The sequence below is a fragment of the Pyrus communis genome, chromosome 17 (genome assembly GCF_963583255.1).
Source record: "Pyrus communis chromosome 17, drPyrComm1.1, whole genome shotgun sequence".
Classification (NCBI taxonomy): Eukaryota; Viridiplantae; Streptophyta; class Magnoliopsida; order Rosales; family Rosaceae; genus Pyrus; species Pyrus communis.
In genome coordinates this window covers 4,802,375-4,820,473 of record NC_084819.1, presented here as the reverse complement: position 1 = coordinate 4,820,473, position 18,099 = coordinate 4,802,375, and the positions used below count along the sequence as shown (strand labels likewise).

Sequence of the window (18,099 nt, the reverse complement as noted above, 5' to 3'; positions counted from 1 at the left end):
ACCTTGTCACTCTTCATAGTAGCAAACCTCTCCAAAGGTGAACCAGACTTAGCCCCAGACAGACATTTAGGCATGAATTTCAGCACCGAATACATAGAAGAACTCCTACACTGGGCAATCTTTTCAGCAATCGAACTACCTTCGGAACGGCAGCCTCTATCGACACAAATCTAGCAACTTCCTCTTTCTTGCCCTTGGATTAAGTCAAGTCAATCATAAGCTTGGGAGCTGTCGGTGAACCCTCACGAACAGTGGAAGAAGTCTTCAACTTCTTCTCAACAAGCAGGGAAAGTCTATTTTTCCCATCTTCATTTGCAGCAGGCTTCACCACAGTGATAGGATGAGCCAAGGCCTCAACCTTGATTCGTTTTATCTCTTCTCTCGGGGGTAACCTACCTTTCTCCCTACGAAGAAGACTAAGCAGTCAACGCCACTCACGGTACTCAGAGATGATACCAAGAGCGACATGCACTTTCTTAATGTCAGGAGAAGTCTTAGGAGTGAAGCTGAATTTCGAATTTACAAAAGCGGCAAGAGACAATAAAAAAAAATTAAAGAGTAGCTTAGCACACATACAAAGCAGCCGAGAAATTAAGCAGCTTACTAACCGGATATGAAGACCGTTGGAACACGCAACGCAACTCAGCTTACTCTCCAAAGTCTCCTTGGCCTAGTCATGATGTTCTTTGCTTAAGTTATCAAAAAGCCTATGGCGAGATCATAGCTGCCCAACTCCCTCAATGTGGCCTATGTCAAAGAAGTACCAAAATTCGTTGACGGTTAGATCTAAGTCCAAGAATTGGCTTAGATTGTGGAATCCCACCATCACACGGACAACATTCAAAGAACATTGAACAAGGGCACATCTCATGGAGCAAAGCACTTCTTGGAAGAAACGTGGCATAGGAAAAGTAAACCAAAAATAGTAAGGGCGAAACTTGATGGCTCTCCGAGCCTCATCACATGGCTCACGACTACTACCATCCTTAACACGCTTCACGCGTACTCCCGATGGAATGGCGTGCCAATATGCCTCAAGGAAATCTCTAAACTAGTCATCCGAGCTAATCTTAAAGTGAGCAGCCTTGAAGTAACCAACCTTGCTCAAGGACTCACCTTGACGATATAATGGCGGTACACCATTATCATGCTTATGGTTTGAGGAAGACATAATCGAAGAAATTCTACAAAGATGCAAGGAAGATTCGTTAGACAGCTGCTTGGAAAAAAAAAAAAAAAAAAAAAAAAAAAAAAGGAAAAGCAAAAGCAGCTCTCGGCCCCAATAGCCTAATAAAGCACTTAGCCCATTTCTCTCTCATCACTGGCCTGGGCCTAGCCTTTCAAAAACAAAAAAACAAAAGGCCCAAGCTACAGGAGCCCAGCACCCATACCAGGGCACACGACTTGGCCTCTCTTCTCTCAGTCGTAGGCTTCACAGCCCAACCTAGCTAGCACCAAGCCTAGGCCACCCACGACAGCCTTTATGTTGTGACCTCTCCTGAATTTTCTCACACTTCCATGACCCTCATCGATCCAATTTCAAGCCCTGAGGCTTGCAAGAAATTAATAAGAATGAAATTCAATTTTTTCTTACCTCGAAGCAATGAGAAGACGAAGCAAGCAACGAAAGATGATCATTTGCACGAGCAAGATGGAGAAGACTGCTAAAGGATTGGGAACAAAAATCCTCTAAGCTTTCTCTCTCTCTCTCTCTCTCTCTCTCTCTCTCTCTCTCTTGTAGGGTAGAATAAATCGCTTTCCAAAGTTGATTTAATAATTCACTTAAGGTGGACTTAAATAGGCTTTGAGAGAAATTTATTTCCCTTTCCAAGAAGGATCTAATTTCCTATTAAAGGGGAAATCTACATCAAAATAGAAAAACAATCTTATGTTTCCTAAAGCAAGAAGATCTCTACACCTGCTGCTGTTTCCTATGAGTAGCCCAACATGTGTGGGGGCATTTGTGGAGCCAAACATAATCAAGAAGAATATGGAGGTGACACGTGGATTCTAGGGTAAAAAGGACAAAAATCCCCTTGAGGAACACAGGAAGTCCTACGTGCGAGTAGTGGACAACCATCCCTCAATCAAGTCAAAAGTGCCCAAAATAGGTATTTAATCAAAACCTATTTCAACCACCCCTAAATCTTTCCTTTCAAATTATATTAATTGATTTATTATTCATTTAATTTATTAATTAGCTACAAATCATGAATCTCACCCAAAAAACCATCCAAGTGGCCGGTTCAACTCCTCCCAAAGGAGTCAGCCATACCCCTATATAAACATCCTCATTTTCTCCAAAACTAAATTCCAATTCTCTTGCTAAATTCTCTAAATTCTCCAAACATTTTTCCCTCAAAATTCTAACTTTGGCATCGGAGGATTTCGATCAAACCCCCCCACCCAAATCATCTTGGGACCGTGAGGCTCTTGGCCTTGACCTAAGGTGTTATTTGTTTTGTAGGTGCAATTTTGTCCAAGAAGAAGAAGGAAGAAATTTGCATCCACATAAATTATGTTGTTATGTTTATATTGTGTTGTGAAATTATATTTCTATTATGTTGTTAATTTGTACGTGATGTAAAAATATGTGTTGTGATGTATGGAGTTAATTGTATTTAACTTCGTATTTGTTTTTTTTTTTTATAGTAAAACTTAGTTTCTTGTTCGAGGATTAGATGGATTTCGCGCGTGGATGCGAAAGCATGACTGCGGTCCAATTGATTCTTAAATTGTCCCATTATTTGGACAGTTTAGGAATGCACAGTTATGGTGTGTAGTTTATGGTTGAAGGATTAGGTTTCGGTTATGGGGATTTCGGTGTCATCTCTGTACGTTCTTCGGGGTGGTACATAGGTATTTCATATCTATGTTGTCCATCTGAACGAGTATATGCACTGTTTGAAGTTATATATAACATATAGTAGTTTGCATTTGTGGCAACACTAAGATACTAAGTGCACTTATATTGCAGCAGAGAGTTTTTCCTTCAAGCTAATCGACTTTATATTTTTGAAAGAAAAAAGACCTCCAGTGCATTAGTAATTTGACCAGCCCCGAAACCATATCATTTGTGAATTGGATTCAATTTCTGAAGGTTGTTGCTGCCATATCACAACATATATATGCATTGAATTTTTTTTCTAATTATCCAGATGTCGCAGCTTATTAGAACTCGTAAGGCGGTGACGACTGCACTCCGTTCGATTCCCTAGCCTCTTACTTCAGCCACCACTGCTCTAGCAGAAATGGACCCTAGGTCGGTTAATCTGATTGATCTGGTTGGTCCCCGGGTCTCTCGGGTCCCGACGTCATCAGCTTCTTCAGTGGCACTACCTGTTAGCGTTAGGCGTGGTCACCGCCACCCCCGCATGCCCAACACGACATCGGCATCCACTACTGATGCCTCAGGGTCACAACAAGGTAAAGTTAAATAACTCCCTTATTGCCTTGTGAATTTAGTTATTCATATATTAAGTGCAATCAAAATTTTTACATACTGCAACTGTGCGTTAGGTCCAAATGTGACTTATTCACCTGTTATGATTATCGTTGGATATCATATATTATTCATTACAATGTCCAGGGTTTGGGTATTGTTGTAACTTTAGGGGAGATTTTGCTGAAATTTTGGCATAAGTTATAGTGTTTATTTGACTTTTTTTTTTAAGCAAAGAAAAATACTCGGGGGCCAAGTCACTAGTTGAAGACGACAAAGGTCACCCGAGTGACCAACAGACATATCACGATCAAATACAACGATTAGCGTCAGGTTGCACCAACGCCGGAGCAGCATAGCGCATTGGCCCACGATATTGGTCGCGTTGTTCGGACCTATTGCCCTATGCGCTGGATGTCCTGGAAGGCAATGCCAGATGAGGTGAGGACGAAGATGCGCGCTTATTTGTCAATAAGTATCATGCCTTTTTATTCCTTTTCCTTTAAATTTAATATATTTATATTACTTAATGTATGTAATTAATTTGTTACATTGTAGACGAACTACAATTTCGATGACACGTCAACAGGCTCTTCACTGAATGATACAAGTAATGGAAGAGTGACTTGCACCAATATTTTCAAACATTTGATGATCTGCATGTCGCTCTTGAGGATGGTTGCCCGAAGGAGTTTGAGGACCAGGAAGAAAATTGGGTGTAGCTCTGCAATCATTTTTAGGAGCCTGACTATACGGTACGTTTTTTTATATTAAGTCTAAAAGTATTATACGTTTCTTACTAATGTTTGTTGCTTTTTTATATTTCATTATACATTTATTTTTTGTTTAACAAAAGAATGTGAAAACCAACAAGATCAATCGGGAGAAGAAGACTCTTCTCCACCATTTGGGTTCGAAACCCTTCTCATATAGGATGGAGATGCGGCGGTAGGTAATAATAAAGCTTTTCATGTTCAATTTTTAATATGTCAGTAATATTAATTTTTTTTCGTACTAACATTCTTCTTATCTTTCTTTATTCAGTGGGGTTCAAAATTCCCAGAGATTAATGTCTTTGCAGACGTTTATGTTCAACTCGGAATGAGTTGGCCAAGTCCCTTCATATAAGTATTCTTCAATTGCAATTACTATCTTACGCATTCAAGTATCATGGTCATTATTTGAATGTTATTATTAATACTTCATGTTATATTACATAAGCAACAATGATGGAGAAGAGGCAATTGGTTCTTCAGGAGTCCGCCTCCTAGTTTCCTCCCGAGACTCCGCTCGAGTCTGCGGATCCCCCCGAGGATGTGGGGTTTCAGGCCCTTATAGACACCTTGGATCAGACTCTTAGGTGGAGGTTGATGATGTATTGTAAGGGGATGGGAAATGCCTGGCGGAGGGAACCTAGAGCCTCTTCATCTCAAAGTCGAAGGGCGACGTGACAGCTTTGACAGTAGAGGTGGCTGACCCTTGGACTCAGTCAGTCCGGCATTCATCCCCCGTCGATGATCGAGCCCCTCCAACCCCGAGCATGCCCAGAACTTTGCCCCTTCAACCTCTGAGCCTGTCCTCAAGCTCGATCCCTTCTTGCCCCAATCTTTCCAACCATGCGCGAACGACGACCCCGTAGATTATTCCACCTTTTTTTTCTTAGTTGTTTAGTCCCTTACTTTTAAAATTTATTCCTTTTACATACATTTTATTTCTATTTTAAATAAATTATTTTTCTCTTCATTATATTTTTTTTATTTCAATTTTATTTTATTATTTTATTACAAAATTAAAACCAATACAAAAAATATAATTTTTTTTTTTTTGCTCGACGAATAGCTTCATCATGCATACTTTTTTGCAATAACTCACTTTTGTTGCACAAGAACAACATGTCATCACACAGAGTTTTTAAAGACAAATATTAGTCGTCCCAAGTTTGTATCCTGGCATTTTGTGCGATGAACATATTCGTTCCTAAAAATTTGGTGCGACAAATGAGGAACCATCACGCCTTATTTTCCACGACCAACTCTTTTGTTCATTGCACAAAATCTTTCTTCACAATCTTTGCGTGATAGATTCTGCACGACGAAGTTTTCATCACACATATGTTTTGTGACGCTATTAAGCTTTGCGCGACCAATTTCTGTTCGTCGTGCTAAATATTAAACGTAGTAGTGTAAGGTTAGGGATCTGGAGACACACAGACACATTTTGACACCTGTTTCATATGGTTCACTTTGTAATATATTTAACCCTTAATAGAAGCTTGTGATCACTAATGTAGGTAGGTTATAATGGTCATGCATTGTTTGGAATTACAGCTATTGTTTCCACTACTAGTTTGTTTTAGTCTTGTAGGTCCTATGAGGATCGATGAAGCAAAGAAAGACTTTTCCTACGTACTCCAACGGCTGCTATTCCCCGAGGCGCGGCACGAGCAACATTCAATATTTTATCAAAGTTAATACCTATTCTATACCTTTTTAATTAGCTCTTTGAATGGCTTAAATTTGATATTGATTTATTTGTTCACACTGAGAATGGAGGTTATGTGTATACACTCTTATTCTTATTTAACTCAACAAAAACTTTCAACGTCATTTCGTAATTAATTAGTGTTTAGCCGGCACATTTAGGTCATGCATGATCTGATCCATGAAATGGATTGATGATTATTTTCTTTTCTAATCTCTTTCTCATTTCTTTCTTTCGTACTTGAACGGTTATAATTAAGTCACACAACATTTTATAATTTTTTTTTTATAAAGACAATAAGACAAAAAATAAAATGTAAGATGAAAGAAGGAAAATGAATGAAAATAGGAGAAGAGGGGATCATACTCCTTAAATCAAAAGTCCACCAGAAACCAACCCAACGAGGATTGGCCTAAAAGATAAAAGGCCGTGGGCAATTTACTTGATTCCTACGAATTTACAAAGTCAACAATTTACTTGACGCTCTTATTCTTTTTTTTTTCTTTTTTCTTTTTTTTTTTTCGACAAAAAAAAAAATATGGTTCCATGAAGTTCTTCCATCGTACACGAGTGTTGCAATTTTGACCACGTTTGCCGGTTAAATTACTGATTACTTTTATAATATGGATGGGTCTTATACATGTAAGTACATAAAATAGGGGCCAATAATATGATCAATAAATACGGTACAAATCATATAAGTAGTATTTTTTTATTAGTTTTCAAATGTACCAAATCTTAGCCCCTCTCTCTTTTCCAAATTTTGACCTAGCTAATGCCAACCCCAAAAATAGACCATTCTCGATATTGATTTTAATCTTAGCTGAGGCGCATTCTGCTATGCTTAATAACAAATAGTTATAGTTACTTAATACTACGGTCTAATAATATTTTTCTTCATTTATAAGTGAGAGATTTTAGGTTCGATTCTTGACAAAGATGAAGTTGAACCACATTATTATGGCAGACTCATTATAAGGTTTAGTCCACTCTTCCAGACCCTTTGTATAAATATTATCATTTGTGAAAATAATAATAATAATAATAACAACAAGTAGTTAGGTGTGAGGCCTACTGTTGTACAACGAGTCTTATGTGATTGTTTTTAGAGTTCTATGCATAGTGTTGGATGAATCGAAGAATTGGTCATTGAAGATTTTATTATTTTTTCTATTTTATGTACAAAATTCAATTGACCCATTGGGATTTTGACATTGTTGCAAAGAAATAATATCAAATGGAAAAAAAGCTTGGAAAAAAAAAAGAGAGAGAGAGGTATGATATCCACACTTATTTTTACTTCCTATACATCTTTTTAATTTTCGATCGTTGAATTGGATGAATTGAAAAAAATCAATAGACATAAATTAACAAAAAATATGTAAAAAAAAAAAAAAAAAAAATGTGAATAGCACATCCCTTAAAAAAAATGCAAGTTGCAAACAAAATCGCTGCCGCATTCCCTCGCAACTGCCTTAATAATTATCTACGAGCCAAAACGTGCTTTATTTCCATTTTATTATATCACTAATAATCCAAATCTCTTTCTGCATAATGCGTGGATAGGCATGATTATGATGGGTTGTAATCTTTTGACTTCCAGTTAATTAACCTCGAAATTCTGACTTTTTCCTCGTCAAGTTGCAATAACATGAGTTGTGATCCTCGCCGGATCTTTATATCTAGAGCTGACAAACTCAAAAATGTGAATTGTTTAAAAAAGATATATGAGCCGTTTAAGGGTTTGGTTCTATGTGAAGTAGCTTAGTGAAATGAACTAATAAGAATCGTATGATTTAATTGAGTCGTCTAGATTGTTGTGTGCGTTGGCTCCAAACACAAAAATTCGAAAAATTCTCAATTCCAATAAAATAATCCAAAACCCAATTTTTTATTATGTTTGGATAGCTTCTCTTATGCCGTTAATGCTGACAGCATTTTGAATTTTTTGGTCATCATCTTTGTCAAAACTCTTAATTATGATCGAGTATTTTAATATTAATTTGAAATCAAACAACTATATCTTAAGAATTGTTTTCTCATAATGCTGATTCTTCACGGCTCACTTAGGGTTTGGTGCCTGTGATTCCTTCTTTGTTTAATCAAACTCATAGTTTAATTACATATCTCATAATTAAAGACTTTGATGGGCATGATTTGAAGGAGAAATCCTTAAGTTAGGTTGTTTGTATCAAAAGAGAATGTCGAATGTGTGATAATGTGAAGAAATATTCTTTATCAAAAGCTCACCAATTATTGCATCTGCTTATAACGTGATGAGGTACTTTTTCATATTCTCAACTAGTTTTATGATACAACATTAAATTTCATCAAAATAATTAGTTGGGAGCTCTCACAGCTCAAACACAATGACGCAATTATTAGGGGTATGCTCTATCACTAAACTAATAGCTTGCCATGTGGGCCTTCCGCTGGGGGCCCGCTATGCCAACAGCGAGAGAAACCCCATCCCTCTCTTTCCTTTTTTACGCCCCCAACCAAACTTACCTAACATATAAATTAGGAATACAAAAACAAAAACTGCAATTGGACCAGAAATGCGATTGCATTACAAGGTCGCAATTGAACAAGTTTCTAAAAGACGCTAGATGCTAGTCAGGCGGTGGGTTGGGGCCTGACTCCTAGGCTCCTAGGCAGGGCCTAGGTGGGCGTCTAAACGAACTAGGCGGATTTAAGTAAATCTATTATATTTCGTGTGAATAAGTGTTTGCATATACTTTAAATATGTATAATTTCATCATAAACTACAAAATAGAATGACATTTATATTATGAAGTGTTGGAACATAATGAAAACATGGGAAACAATGATATAATGTGTGTTCATTTAAGTATGCAACAAGTTTCTTACAATTTATTGAAAAAAAAATAAAATGAAAAATGAAAGTTGCCTATTTTCTGTTTAAGTAAGTCGCGACGTAGGCGGGTGCCTAGGCAGGTTTGGACAAGCTAGGCGAGTGTCGAGGCGAGCGCCTTAGCACGTCTAGGCATCCTTTCTTAATTTTCAAACGCCTAGGCATTAATCGGGGCGGTGGTCAGATGCCTATCACCTAGGCGGGGCCTAAGTGGTGTTAGGCGGGGATTTTTAGAACAGTGCAATTGAACAGATCAAGCAATCTCAAATTGATGTAATAGGACATTGCCATGTGGCAACTCATCGACTGTACAAATGTACATTTTATATTGGTTGTTGCTTAACTAAATTTGTTAGGCCAATTTATTAGTCAGCCAGTGATGAAATCATAAGAGTAACATAAGTACTCTGGGAGTTGTTTCAATTGGTATTATATTGAAATATTACTGTTCCAGTTAATAGAAAGTACTACAACATTTGAGTCAAGGTTGAGTTACTAAAACCTATTAGTCCAAAAACGCTGTGTAGAGCAACAAAACTCCATACGACCAAACTTTATCTTGATACGAAAATTGTATTGTTATGAATATATATATATATATATATATATATATATATATTATGTTTTAGGACTGATTTTTATAATTCAAACGACCAAATTGAATGTACCTATTATTTGCATACCGTCAACAGTTAAATTCAAACTAAGATCTTTTTTACACTCACTTACAAGTAAAGAGAAATACCACTAAATCGTAGTATTAAGTATGGTAGTTCAAAAAGTTAAATGACAACTTATTCTCCATTTTACATACAGAGTTGTTGATTGTACCCCAAAATGTCACCTTACAATATAAATTTGTAACACAAAGGAAAAAATATAGGGTCTTTAGCTTAAAATGATCATGAGATTGTCATAGCTCTTCACTTTTTTGTCATTGAGATTTAAAATCGATAGAACTAGTCACTGAGTTTGTCCTCGTCAATCATTTTAGTTATTACGGGAAAAATCTTCGTTAAATGAAGAAAAATTGGCAAAAATACTCGCAATTTTTGTCAAGTCATTTTGGCTCATTGTTTATTAAATTGAGGGTTGACACACCCTGACCGGAGTCGAGACGTGCTGGCCGTCACGTGAGAGTGACGTAGCCAAGTGCACAACAGAAGTGATACTAATAAAAGAAATGTGAATAATTAAAAACCAAAACTAAATTTATTTAACTATGTAAGTGTGTGAAAGTGATCAAATATAAGATACACGCATATCAATGCATAGGTAAAATGAAGGTGCAATCGAACTAACTAAGTACTACTTGTACAAACAGAGAGAAGATCACTACTTTTATTTATGGAACCGTCAGAACCACCGTGTAGTCCTCGTGAGCCACCAAAGATGAATAGCTACCTAGAACCTGGAAGGGCGCAAAACAGAAGGGTGAGTGGGCAAAAAAAAAAAAGCTTTAGAAAAACACATTTATCTTTATGAACATAATAACCCCTCTCCGTAAAACCCGTATAGTTTCCAAAAAATATTAATATGTACGTATATAAAAACAATGTTCAAAAGCAGTGAAAACAGAATTATGCCATGTCATAACGTTCAGCACTAAAATATGTAAGCTAGGCAAAAAGTTGATATAAATTAGCATGCCAGTCGAAGTCACCTAACGTGACCTGTACGATTGGACCTATAACTCATCAACATATGTCTGCACACGATTCGGAGTCACCTAATGTGACCTGTACGACAGGCTGGGTGTAAATAAGTATGCTCAAGTGCTACGATCACGTGAAAGCTATGTGATAGATTGCGGGTCACCTACGAGTCGGAACCACCTATTGTGGTTAGTACAACAAACTAGCACCAAAACTTGGATCCAAGGTGAGCGTGCGGTGCAAGAGGCGAACAATCACGTGAAAGTTATGCCCTGGCCTCGAGCAGGAGCACTAACACCAGGGTGCAGCATAATAAGCTCCAAATGCATAAATGCATAGCAATATGCAATGCAACAAGACCAATCACATGCTAACTTACCTGAGCCTCCGCAACATCAAATAGTATAATTCACAATTCATATTAGTGCAACAATATGGTAATAAACGGTATGGACATGGCATACAAGGCATAAATTCATTTAAAAACGTTTTTTGGAAATCATAAAGCATATATATATATGCTTTATGATTTCCAAAAAACGCCTAGGCATACAAGGCATATATATATATATATATATATATATATATATATATAGAAAACAAATGCCCACTCACTGATAAGTAGCAAGATCGTATCCCCCTAGCCTCACTTGTCCACGCTTGTCCTCGGGGTACGTTTCACCTATATGCGATACAACTATTTTAATATTAATTCGATAGCACATAAACGAAGTCTAGGATTAATTCCTCGTACGTTGCTCAAATAGGGTGTTTAAATATACCAACGTGATCTACTCGACAGTATGAACACTCACATAATTTTAGAAAAAATTTTAGACACCGGAAGTGCCTTCACGCGCCGGCCAAGGCATGGCCACATGCGCAGGCACGTGCCGTCCGTGCGACTAACGCTGTTAGGAATATTCTGTCAGTTTGATGGAATATTTCGTTAAATGTAACTGACGGTACCTGACTCTATTAGAATATTCTGTTCAAGTTAACAGAATATTCCCCTTCTTCTCTGGTCACTCCACCAATCTCTGCCATCTACACTCACTGGTTTCTAGAAGATTTTCTAAAGCTTATAACTTTGTCATTTCTCAACCAAAATCCATGAAATTTATATGGATTTGAAGGTCCTAAAGAGTAGAACACATTCGTACCTAACAGAGGTTCAAAATCTAATGAAAAACGGTGGGAAATTCCCTCGATACTTTTGGCCAACTCTGCAACCTTCCAAACTCGCCTATACCAATGTCAACTTCACTCCAAAACTACATCAAAGGGTTACGAAAGTTGGGTGAATACCTTTCCAAGCCTTAAAATCTCAAAATCACGCCGGGATCCCGTCATAGCAAACTTGACTCCTCGCCAGAGCTTCTGGTTTCTCACATTCCTGTTGTTCTTTCGATGAGTTAAAGGTATGGCTGAGGTCGTGAGGTTGAGAAGGGAATGATGGTGGTTTCCAAAGACTTGATCCGTGAAAGTTTGATGATGATGGTGTACGTGGGTGTCATGTGCAGAGAGAAGAAGGAAAGAGAAGGCTCGAGAAGAGGGGAGAGAGTGTGTATGTTTATATATGTCTGTGTGTGTCCTCCTGATTGGGCAGAAGAAGAAAATGTTAAACCTTGATTGGGCTGTCGTGAGAGAAGGAGAGAAATGACTGATTTTGATTGGTCCAGATGAGATAATAGCCCAAATACCTAATTGTGACCAAGGAAATAGGAATTATGATGATTGGTTTCTTATTTTGGTCTGTTTACACTCTATACATTCGTAACTTCCTTGTTATGACTCTGATTCGGCCCTAACTCGCATCAACGCGCTCGTGACATCGTGTACAATTTAATTACGATAGCAAGAAAATTAATGTAGAACTGCATATGTACATCCACGTCGCTAAGCCAACAAGGGTAATATTGTCACTTTACACACTAGGGGAGAACATATATATAATAATTTGGGACGGGTCGTCACAAAGGTATTTTTGTCATTTTGGTCCTTATTTAATAAAGATTTTTTACGGTAAGACGAAAATGATTAACTGTGGACAAACTCAAGGACCATTTCTATCGATTTCAAATGTTAGGGACCAAAGTGGGGAGTTATGTTAATCTCATGACCATTTGAGCTAAAACGCCAAACAAATGTATAAAAATGATTGCTGAATGATGATTGGGTAGCATGAATAACAACTCCATTTTTGTTTAGGACTGTCTTTTTTTTTTGGGTTGAAAATGAAGCTTCATTAATGAAAGGAAGATATAATTTGTGCTAGAAAGGTCTAAACCCAAGCAGAGCACAAAGCCATACACAACAAAGCAAACATAAGATAGAGGACAAGCCCAAACAAGGAGAGCTACAACTCTAACTACAAAAAGAGGCCCACACTGATTTAGGCTCGTAGGCTACAAAAGAAACAATAAATAGTAAAACCCTCAAATCCCGAAGCTAAAAACCTGTCACCACCGCCACAACCGCCGTTACCTCCACAAAGAAAGACATTGCATCAAACAGAAAAATGCACCCGAATCAAAGCCCAGATTTGAGAGTCTTGCACAGAATCAATCCACCAAGAGCCAAAGCCACCATAGCCAACTGCAAGAAAAGTCACCAAACATAACAAGTGCAGCAAGAAGGCAAAGGGGGTGTGTAAAACACCCTTGTTCCGACGTGAATTGTTCCACACTTCGCCCAATTTTTCCGATAAGCTTAATCAACAATGGGCTATTCTTGATTGAAATTATACATTTTGTACAATACACCCCACTACATATTTTCCTATTAAAGTATTTGTATACCATAATACTAAAGTGCAAGGTAGGCGCTAAAACGGTTTCTTTGAGAAAAAAAAGAACAAATTTTGAATACATCCCCAAGGTATTTCTAACATTAAATAACCTACATCCTAAAATTCCTTTTCTTTAAGTTCTCAAATCGTCTTTACTTAATGTTACAGCCTAGTGGTATTCCTCTTCACTTGTAAATGAGAGGTTGCAGTCTTGATTCTCGCCAAAAGGCGAATTTGAACCACATTATTGCTAGCCCATTGTGAGGTTAAGTCTACCTTTATTCCCTTAATGTAGATAATATCGTTTGTTCAAAAAAAAAAAAAAAAAAAAAAAAGTTCTAAATTCCACTTCCACTCTAAACGAGACCGTATCCGTGAAAAGCACAATTTTTTACAATGAAACATGAAATCGCTTGCTTGGAGGCTCCACGTGATGTTTGACTTCAATTTATTTTTTTATTTTTTATTTTTTGACTTATTACTGGATGTGAAACTCTAAATCTCGATACAGGTTTATAGTAGGCCTCTACTAAAATTATGAAACATTGAAACGTGGAAACTACCAAATATTTGGATCGATGGAAATCGAAGCACTCCTTCATTAATTAGTTGAGCTGATTACAATAAAAATGCATCATCTAATATGTAATCAAAGCACTAATGAATGTCTAGAGCATTAAGAGCAATAATTAGTTTAATAATTTAAGAAACCCTTAAATTCAGGGTAGGGAGAATGAGAAGTAAAGATGACAAGTGGATCCATCACAATCCAAATCCAGTGAAGGGACAACTCAACTCCAAAACCCTAAAAAGCAATAACGAGAAGATCAAATAAGTTGGGGCCATTTAGATCTTAGATAATCCAAGTGTTTGGATAATCTCATGTTTAACAAAAATTAAACTAAAAGTTATAAGAAAAAACTCACCTTCCTCGAACAGGAATTGAGCCTACTCATCAAATGATCCAGACCATTGAAATTTGATTCAACGGCTACAAACAGAGGGATTCTCTAAAAGTTATAATAATTGTAGCTGTTGAATTAAATTTCAATAACCCGGATCATTTGATCAGTAGGCTCAATTCCTTTGGGTTCAGAAGGGATCCGGTTCCCCTCGAACAGAAGTTAAAGTGTGAAAGCAAATTGAGGGAGAGCTGGGTCCTCTTCTCCTATTTCCTATTGACTTTGTGGAGCCACTTCCAAAGATAGACATTTGCATATTTTTGTGTCTTAGAGCCGATGAATCTGCCCGTAGTATACCAAGAGAGAAAATGTCCTTCTCAGCTTGTTTACAATTCGTAGCGTACCATTTACAAGAAAATAATTTCTTATAATGACCAACTTTCATCTTACAACAAGTCTTCATAACGAGTTTAAAAGTATGTCGCTAACTCATATGGTAATGAAATTGTTAAATGAATCGTGTATATCATATTTGTGCTCTCAAAAGTTTCAATTTCATTAATTAGGGGTTAAAGACTCAAATTCTAGACCTATGTTATAGTGGAACCACATACTTTTCTATATGTATTTATTACGTACTAATCTATAATAATTATATTAATATTGTTGAAAATATTTGTGGGTTAATGAATGCCAACACAGTAATGTTGAAATTATTGGTGGATTAATGTCCACACAGTAATTTGGACTTGGGAAATGAATGAGGATTGTATTTTCAAAAGGTGTGTGCTGTAAATTTCAAGGTGTAATTATTACTTTTGTTTGGAGTTGCTATATAAATAGAGCGCTCCGTGTACTATCAAAATACACTAAAAAGAAGAAAAGCTTACAAGCATCAGTATCTATCCCTCCCTCTTTTATTTGTCATCCCCTTGTGTTATAGCTACAGTGTGATATTTTACACTTGCTTCACTCCAGTCACTAGTAAAGGTTATCTCTCTAACTTTTGCCTAGTTATAACACTTTATCAACACGACTCTATAACCATTTCTCATTTCTCTTCGCCGAAAGAAAAAAAAAAGTTTCCTCTAAGGATTTTATTGTTCTTATTCTTCATCTGCCTCACTTGCTGGATATACCCTCGCGAAGAACCGTTTGCACCATGCCTGCTTCTAGTTCTCAACCTAACAGTTACTTATATCTTTGATTTCTTGTTTGGTGTAGCTCCTGACTACTAACCTAGTGTTTATTTATGTTAATTTTACTGCAATCCAAGATGGTGTGGTACAATCACCCATCTTGAACTTCAAATTTAATCTTACTACAATCTAAGATGGTGCGGTATCATCGCCTATCTTGGACTGCAGATCTAATTTTACTGCAAATTTTAGGTGGAGCTGTATAATCGCTCATCCTACCCTGCATATTTAAATTTACCTACTGTTTAATTTTATTGCAATTTTAGGTGGTGCAGTATAATCGCCCACCGTACTCTGCGTATTTAAATTTTCCTGCTACTTGAGTGGTGCGGAATAATCTCCTATCATATGTTATGAGAATGGTGCGGTACAATTGCCCTCCTCATTGATCATGTAAATCTTGAGCCAGAAGTTTCGAGTGCTTATCATTTTGGGCTGAATATCAAAATGAAATATTTGTAAGAACCAAAAGTTCTAACACTACATACCTCCAGAATACATATTATTGCAAGTTTTTACACATCTCAGTTTTCTTTCAGAAAAGAAAATGGTGAACTTGGCAAAGCTTGATTTTGTTGCCCTGAACATTACTGGGAAGAACCTTACCTGGGTAGTGGATACCAAGATCCATTTGGAGGCAGGGAATCTTGGAGAAACAATCAAGGAGGAGAACATTGCATCTTCTCAAGATCGGGTGAAGGCCATGATCTTTATCCATCGCTACCTTGATGAAGGACTAAAGAGCAAGTACCTAATGGTTGAAGATCCGTTAGCTTTCTGGAAGGCATTGAGAAAGAGATACAATCACCAGAAAACGATGATTCTTCCAAGAGCTCGTTTTGAGTGGACTCACCTAAGGATCCAGGATTTCAAGTCAGTGGCTGAGTACAATTCTGCGATGTTCAAAATTAGCTCACAAATGAAACTCTGTGGGGAAACCATCACTGAGAAAGATATGCTAAAAAATACTTTCTACATCTTTCATGCCTCAAACGTGCTCCTACAGCAGCAGTATAGAGAGCGAGGTTTCACTAAATACAACCAGCTGATATCTATGCTCCTGGTAGCTGAACAAAACAATGAGCTCCTGATGAAAAATCATCAGTCCCGACCTACTCGATCTGCACCATTCCCAGAAGTAAATCATGCTTCCCTCGAAGTGAATGCCACACCCTATGGTGGCAATAATCATAAACGAGGACGTGGCCACAGGCGAGGACGGTGGAACGGGAAAAGCAAGAATGATGTTGTCCAGTTTCACAACTAGGTTCCAAGGCATAATTCAGGCCCGAGCTTTAAAAATGTAAATCGCCACAAAGGCAAAGCTCATATGAATAATGCTCCCAAAAACTCTGAATGAGCTTACCATAGGTGTGAATGAGCCTGTCATAGGTGTGGTTGCAATGGGCACTGGGTGCGTATTTGTCGTACCCTAAAACATCTAGTGGATCTATATCAAGCCTCCATTAAGGAAAAGGGTGTTGAGACCAATTTTCTCGACCAAGCTAAACTAATCGATATACTTGGTCTAGTGTGCGACTTATCAGAGCAGTTGAACATAACCTATCTAGATGTCTCAGACTTCATTGTGGAAAAGGGGGAATGACCTGTACCGATTCGACTGAATCATATATGTTTGATGTATTGAACTTGTAGTTTAAAAACAGCATTTCAAATTCAATAAAAGTGGCATTTAAATTTCTTACTATAAATTGATTTTAACTGTGATCGCCTTTACTCAAAAAGCATGGATAAAAACTATGGTCATTCTCAAAACATGAGAAATGGTGAAGATATTTGTCTTGCAAACAGCACAACCACGCATACAATACTTCGAGATCGAAAGTATTTCTTAAGATTGATGGTTACAAGAGTAAGGGTAACAACAATATCAGGCCAATCAGATGTAATTGAAGGTTCAAGGAAAGCCCAAATTATGTTACCAAATGAAACAATATTATCCATACAAAATGCGTTGTACATTACTCGATCTACTCGAAATTTGTTGAGTTTCAAAGACATACATTTAAATGGATTCCACATTGAAACAAAAAGTGCAGAAAATGTGGAGTATTTATGCATTACCTCCAATGATACCCAGAGGAGTATATTAGAGAAATTGCATGGTTTGACGAGTGGATTGTATTATACATACATAAAGATAGTTGATTCACATACTATCATGAACCAGAAGTTCATTGATTCAAAAGTTTATATGCTTTGGCATGACCGTTTGGGTTACCCAGGATCTACCATGATGCGTAGAATCATTACCAACTTTAATGGACATCAATTATTGAGATAACCCTTGCAAGGCTTGTTCTCAAGGGAAGTTGATAATTAGACCATCACAACTAAAGGTTGATGTTGAATCCCCATCATTTCTACAAAGAATTCAACGGGATATTTGTGGGCCTATTCAACCATCTTATGGACCATTCCGATATTTTATGGGTTTGGTTGATGCATCTACCCGATGGTCACATTTCTGTCTCTTATCTACTAGGAATGTAGCTTTTGTGAGACTTCTTGCTCAGATAATTAAGTTGTGAGCACAGTTCCTAGATTACCCCATTAAGTAAATCTGACTTGATAACGCTGGTGAATTTACGTCTCAAACCTTTGATGATTACTGCATGACATTAGGCATTGATGTTGAACACCATGTTCCTCATATCCATACTCAAAATGGTCTAACATAGACATTTATCAAGCGGTTTCAATTAATAGCTCGCACTCTGCTCATGAAAACAA

At 37.2% G+C, this 18,099-nt stretch overlaps 1 protein-coding gene across 1 annotated transcript; it reads left to right on the top strand.

Moving 5' to 3' along the window:
- The first annotated feature begins 15,892 nt into the window (after positions 1–15,892).
- Positions 15,893–16,612, top strand: LOC137723293 (uncharacterized). The gene has a single exon (XM_068462447.1). It carries the CDS (start codon positions 15,893–15,895, stop codon positions 16,610–16,612), a length of 720 nt encoding a protein of 239 aa, XP_068318548.1.
- Positions 16,613–18,099: the final 1,487 nt, after the last annotated feature.

What these genes read in the sequence shown, in the direction of transcription:
- LOC137723293 (XM_068462447.1), top strand. Translation starts at nt 15,893, where the DNA reads ATGGTGAACTTGGCAAAGCTTGATTTTGTTGCCCTGAACATTACTGGG.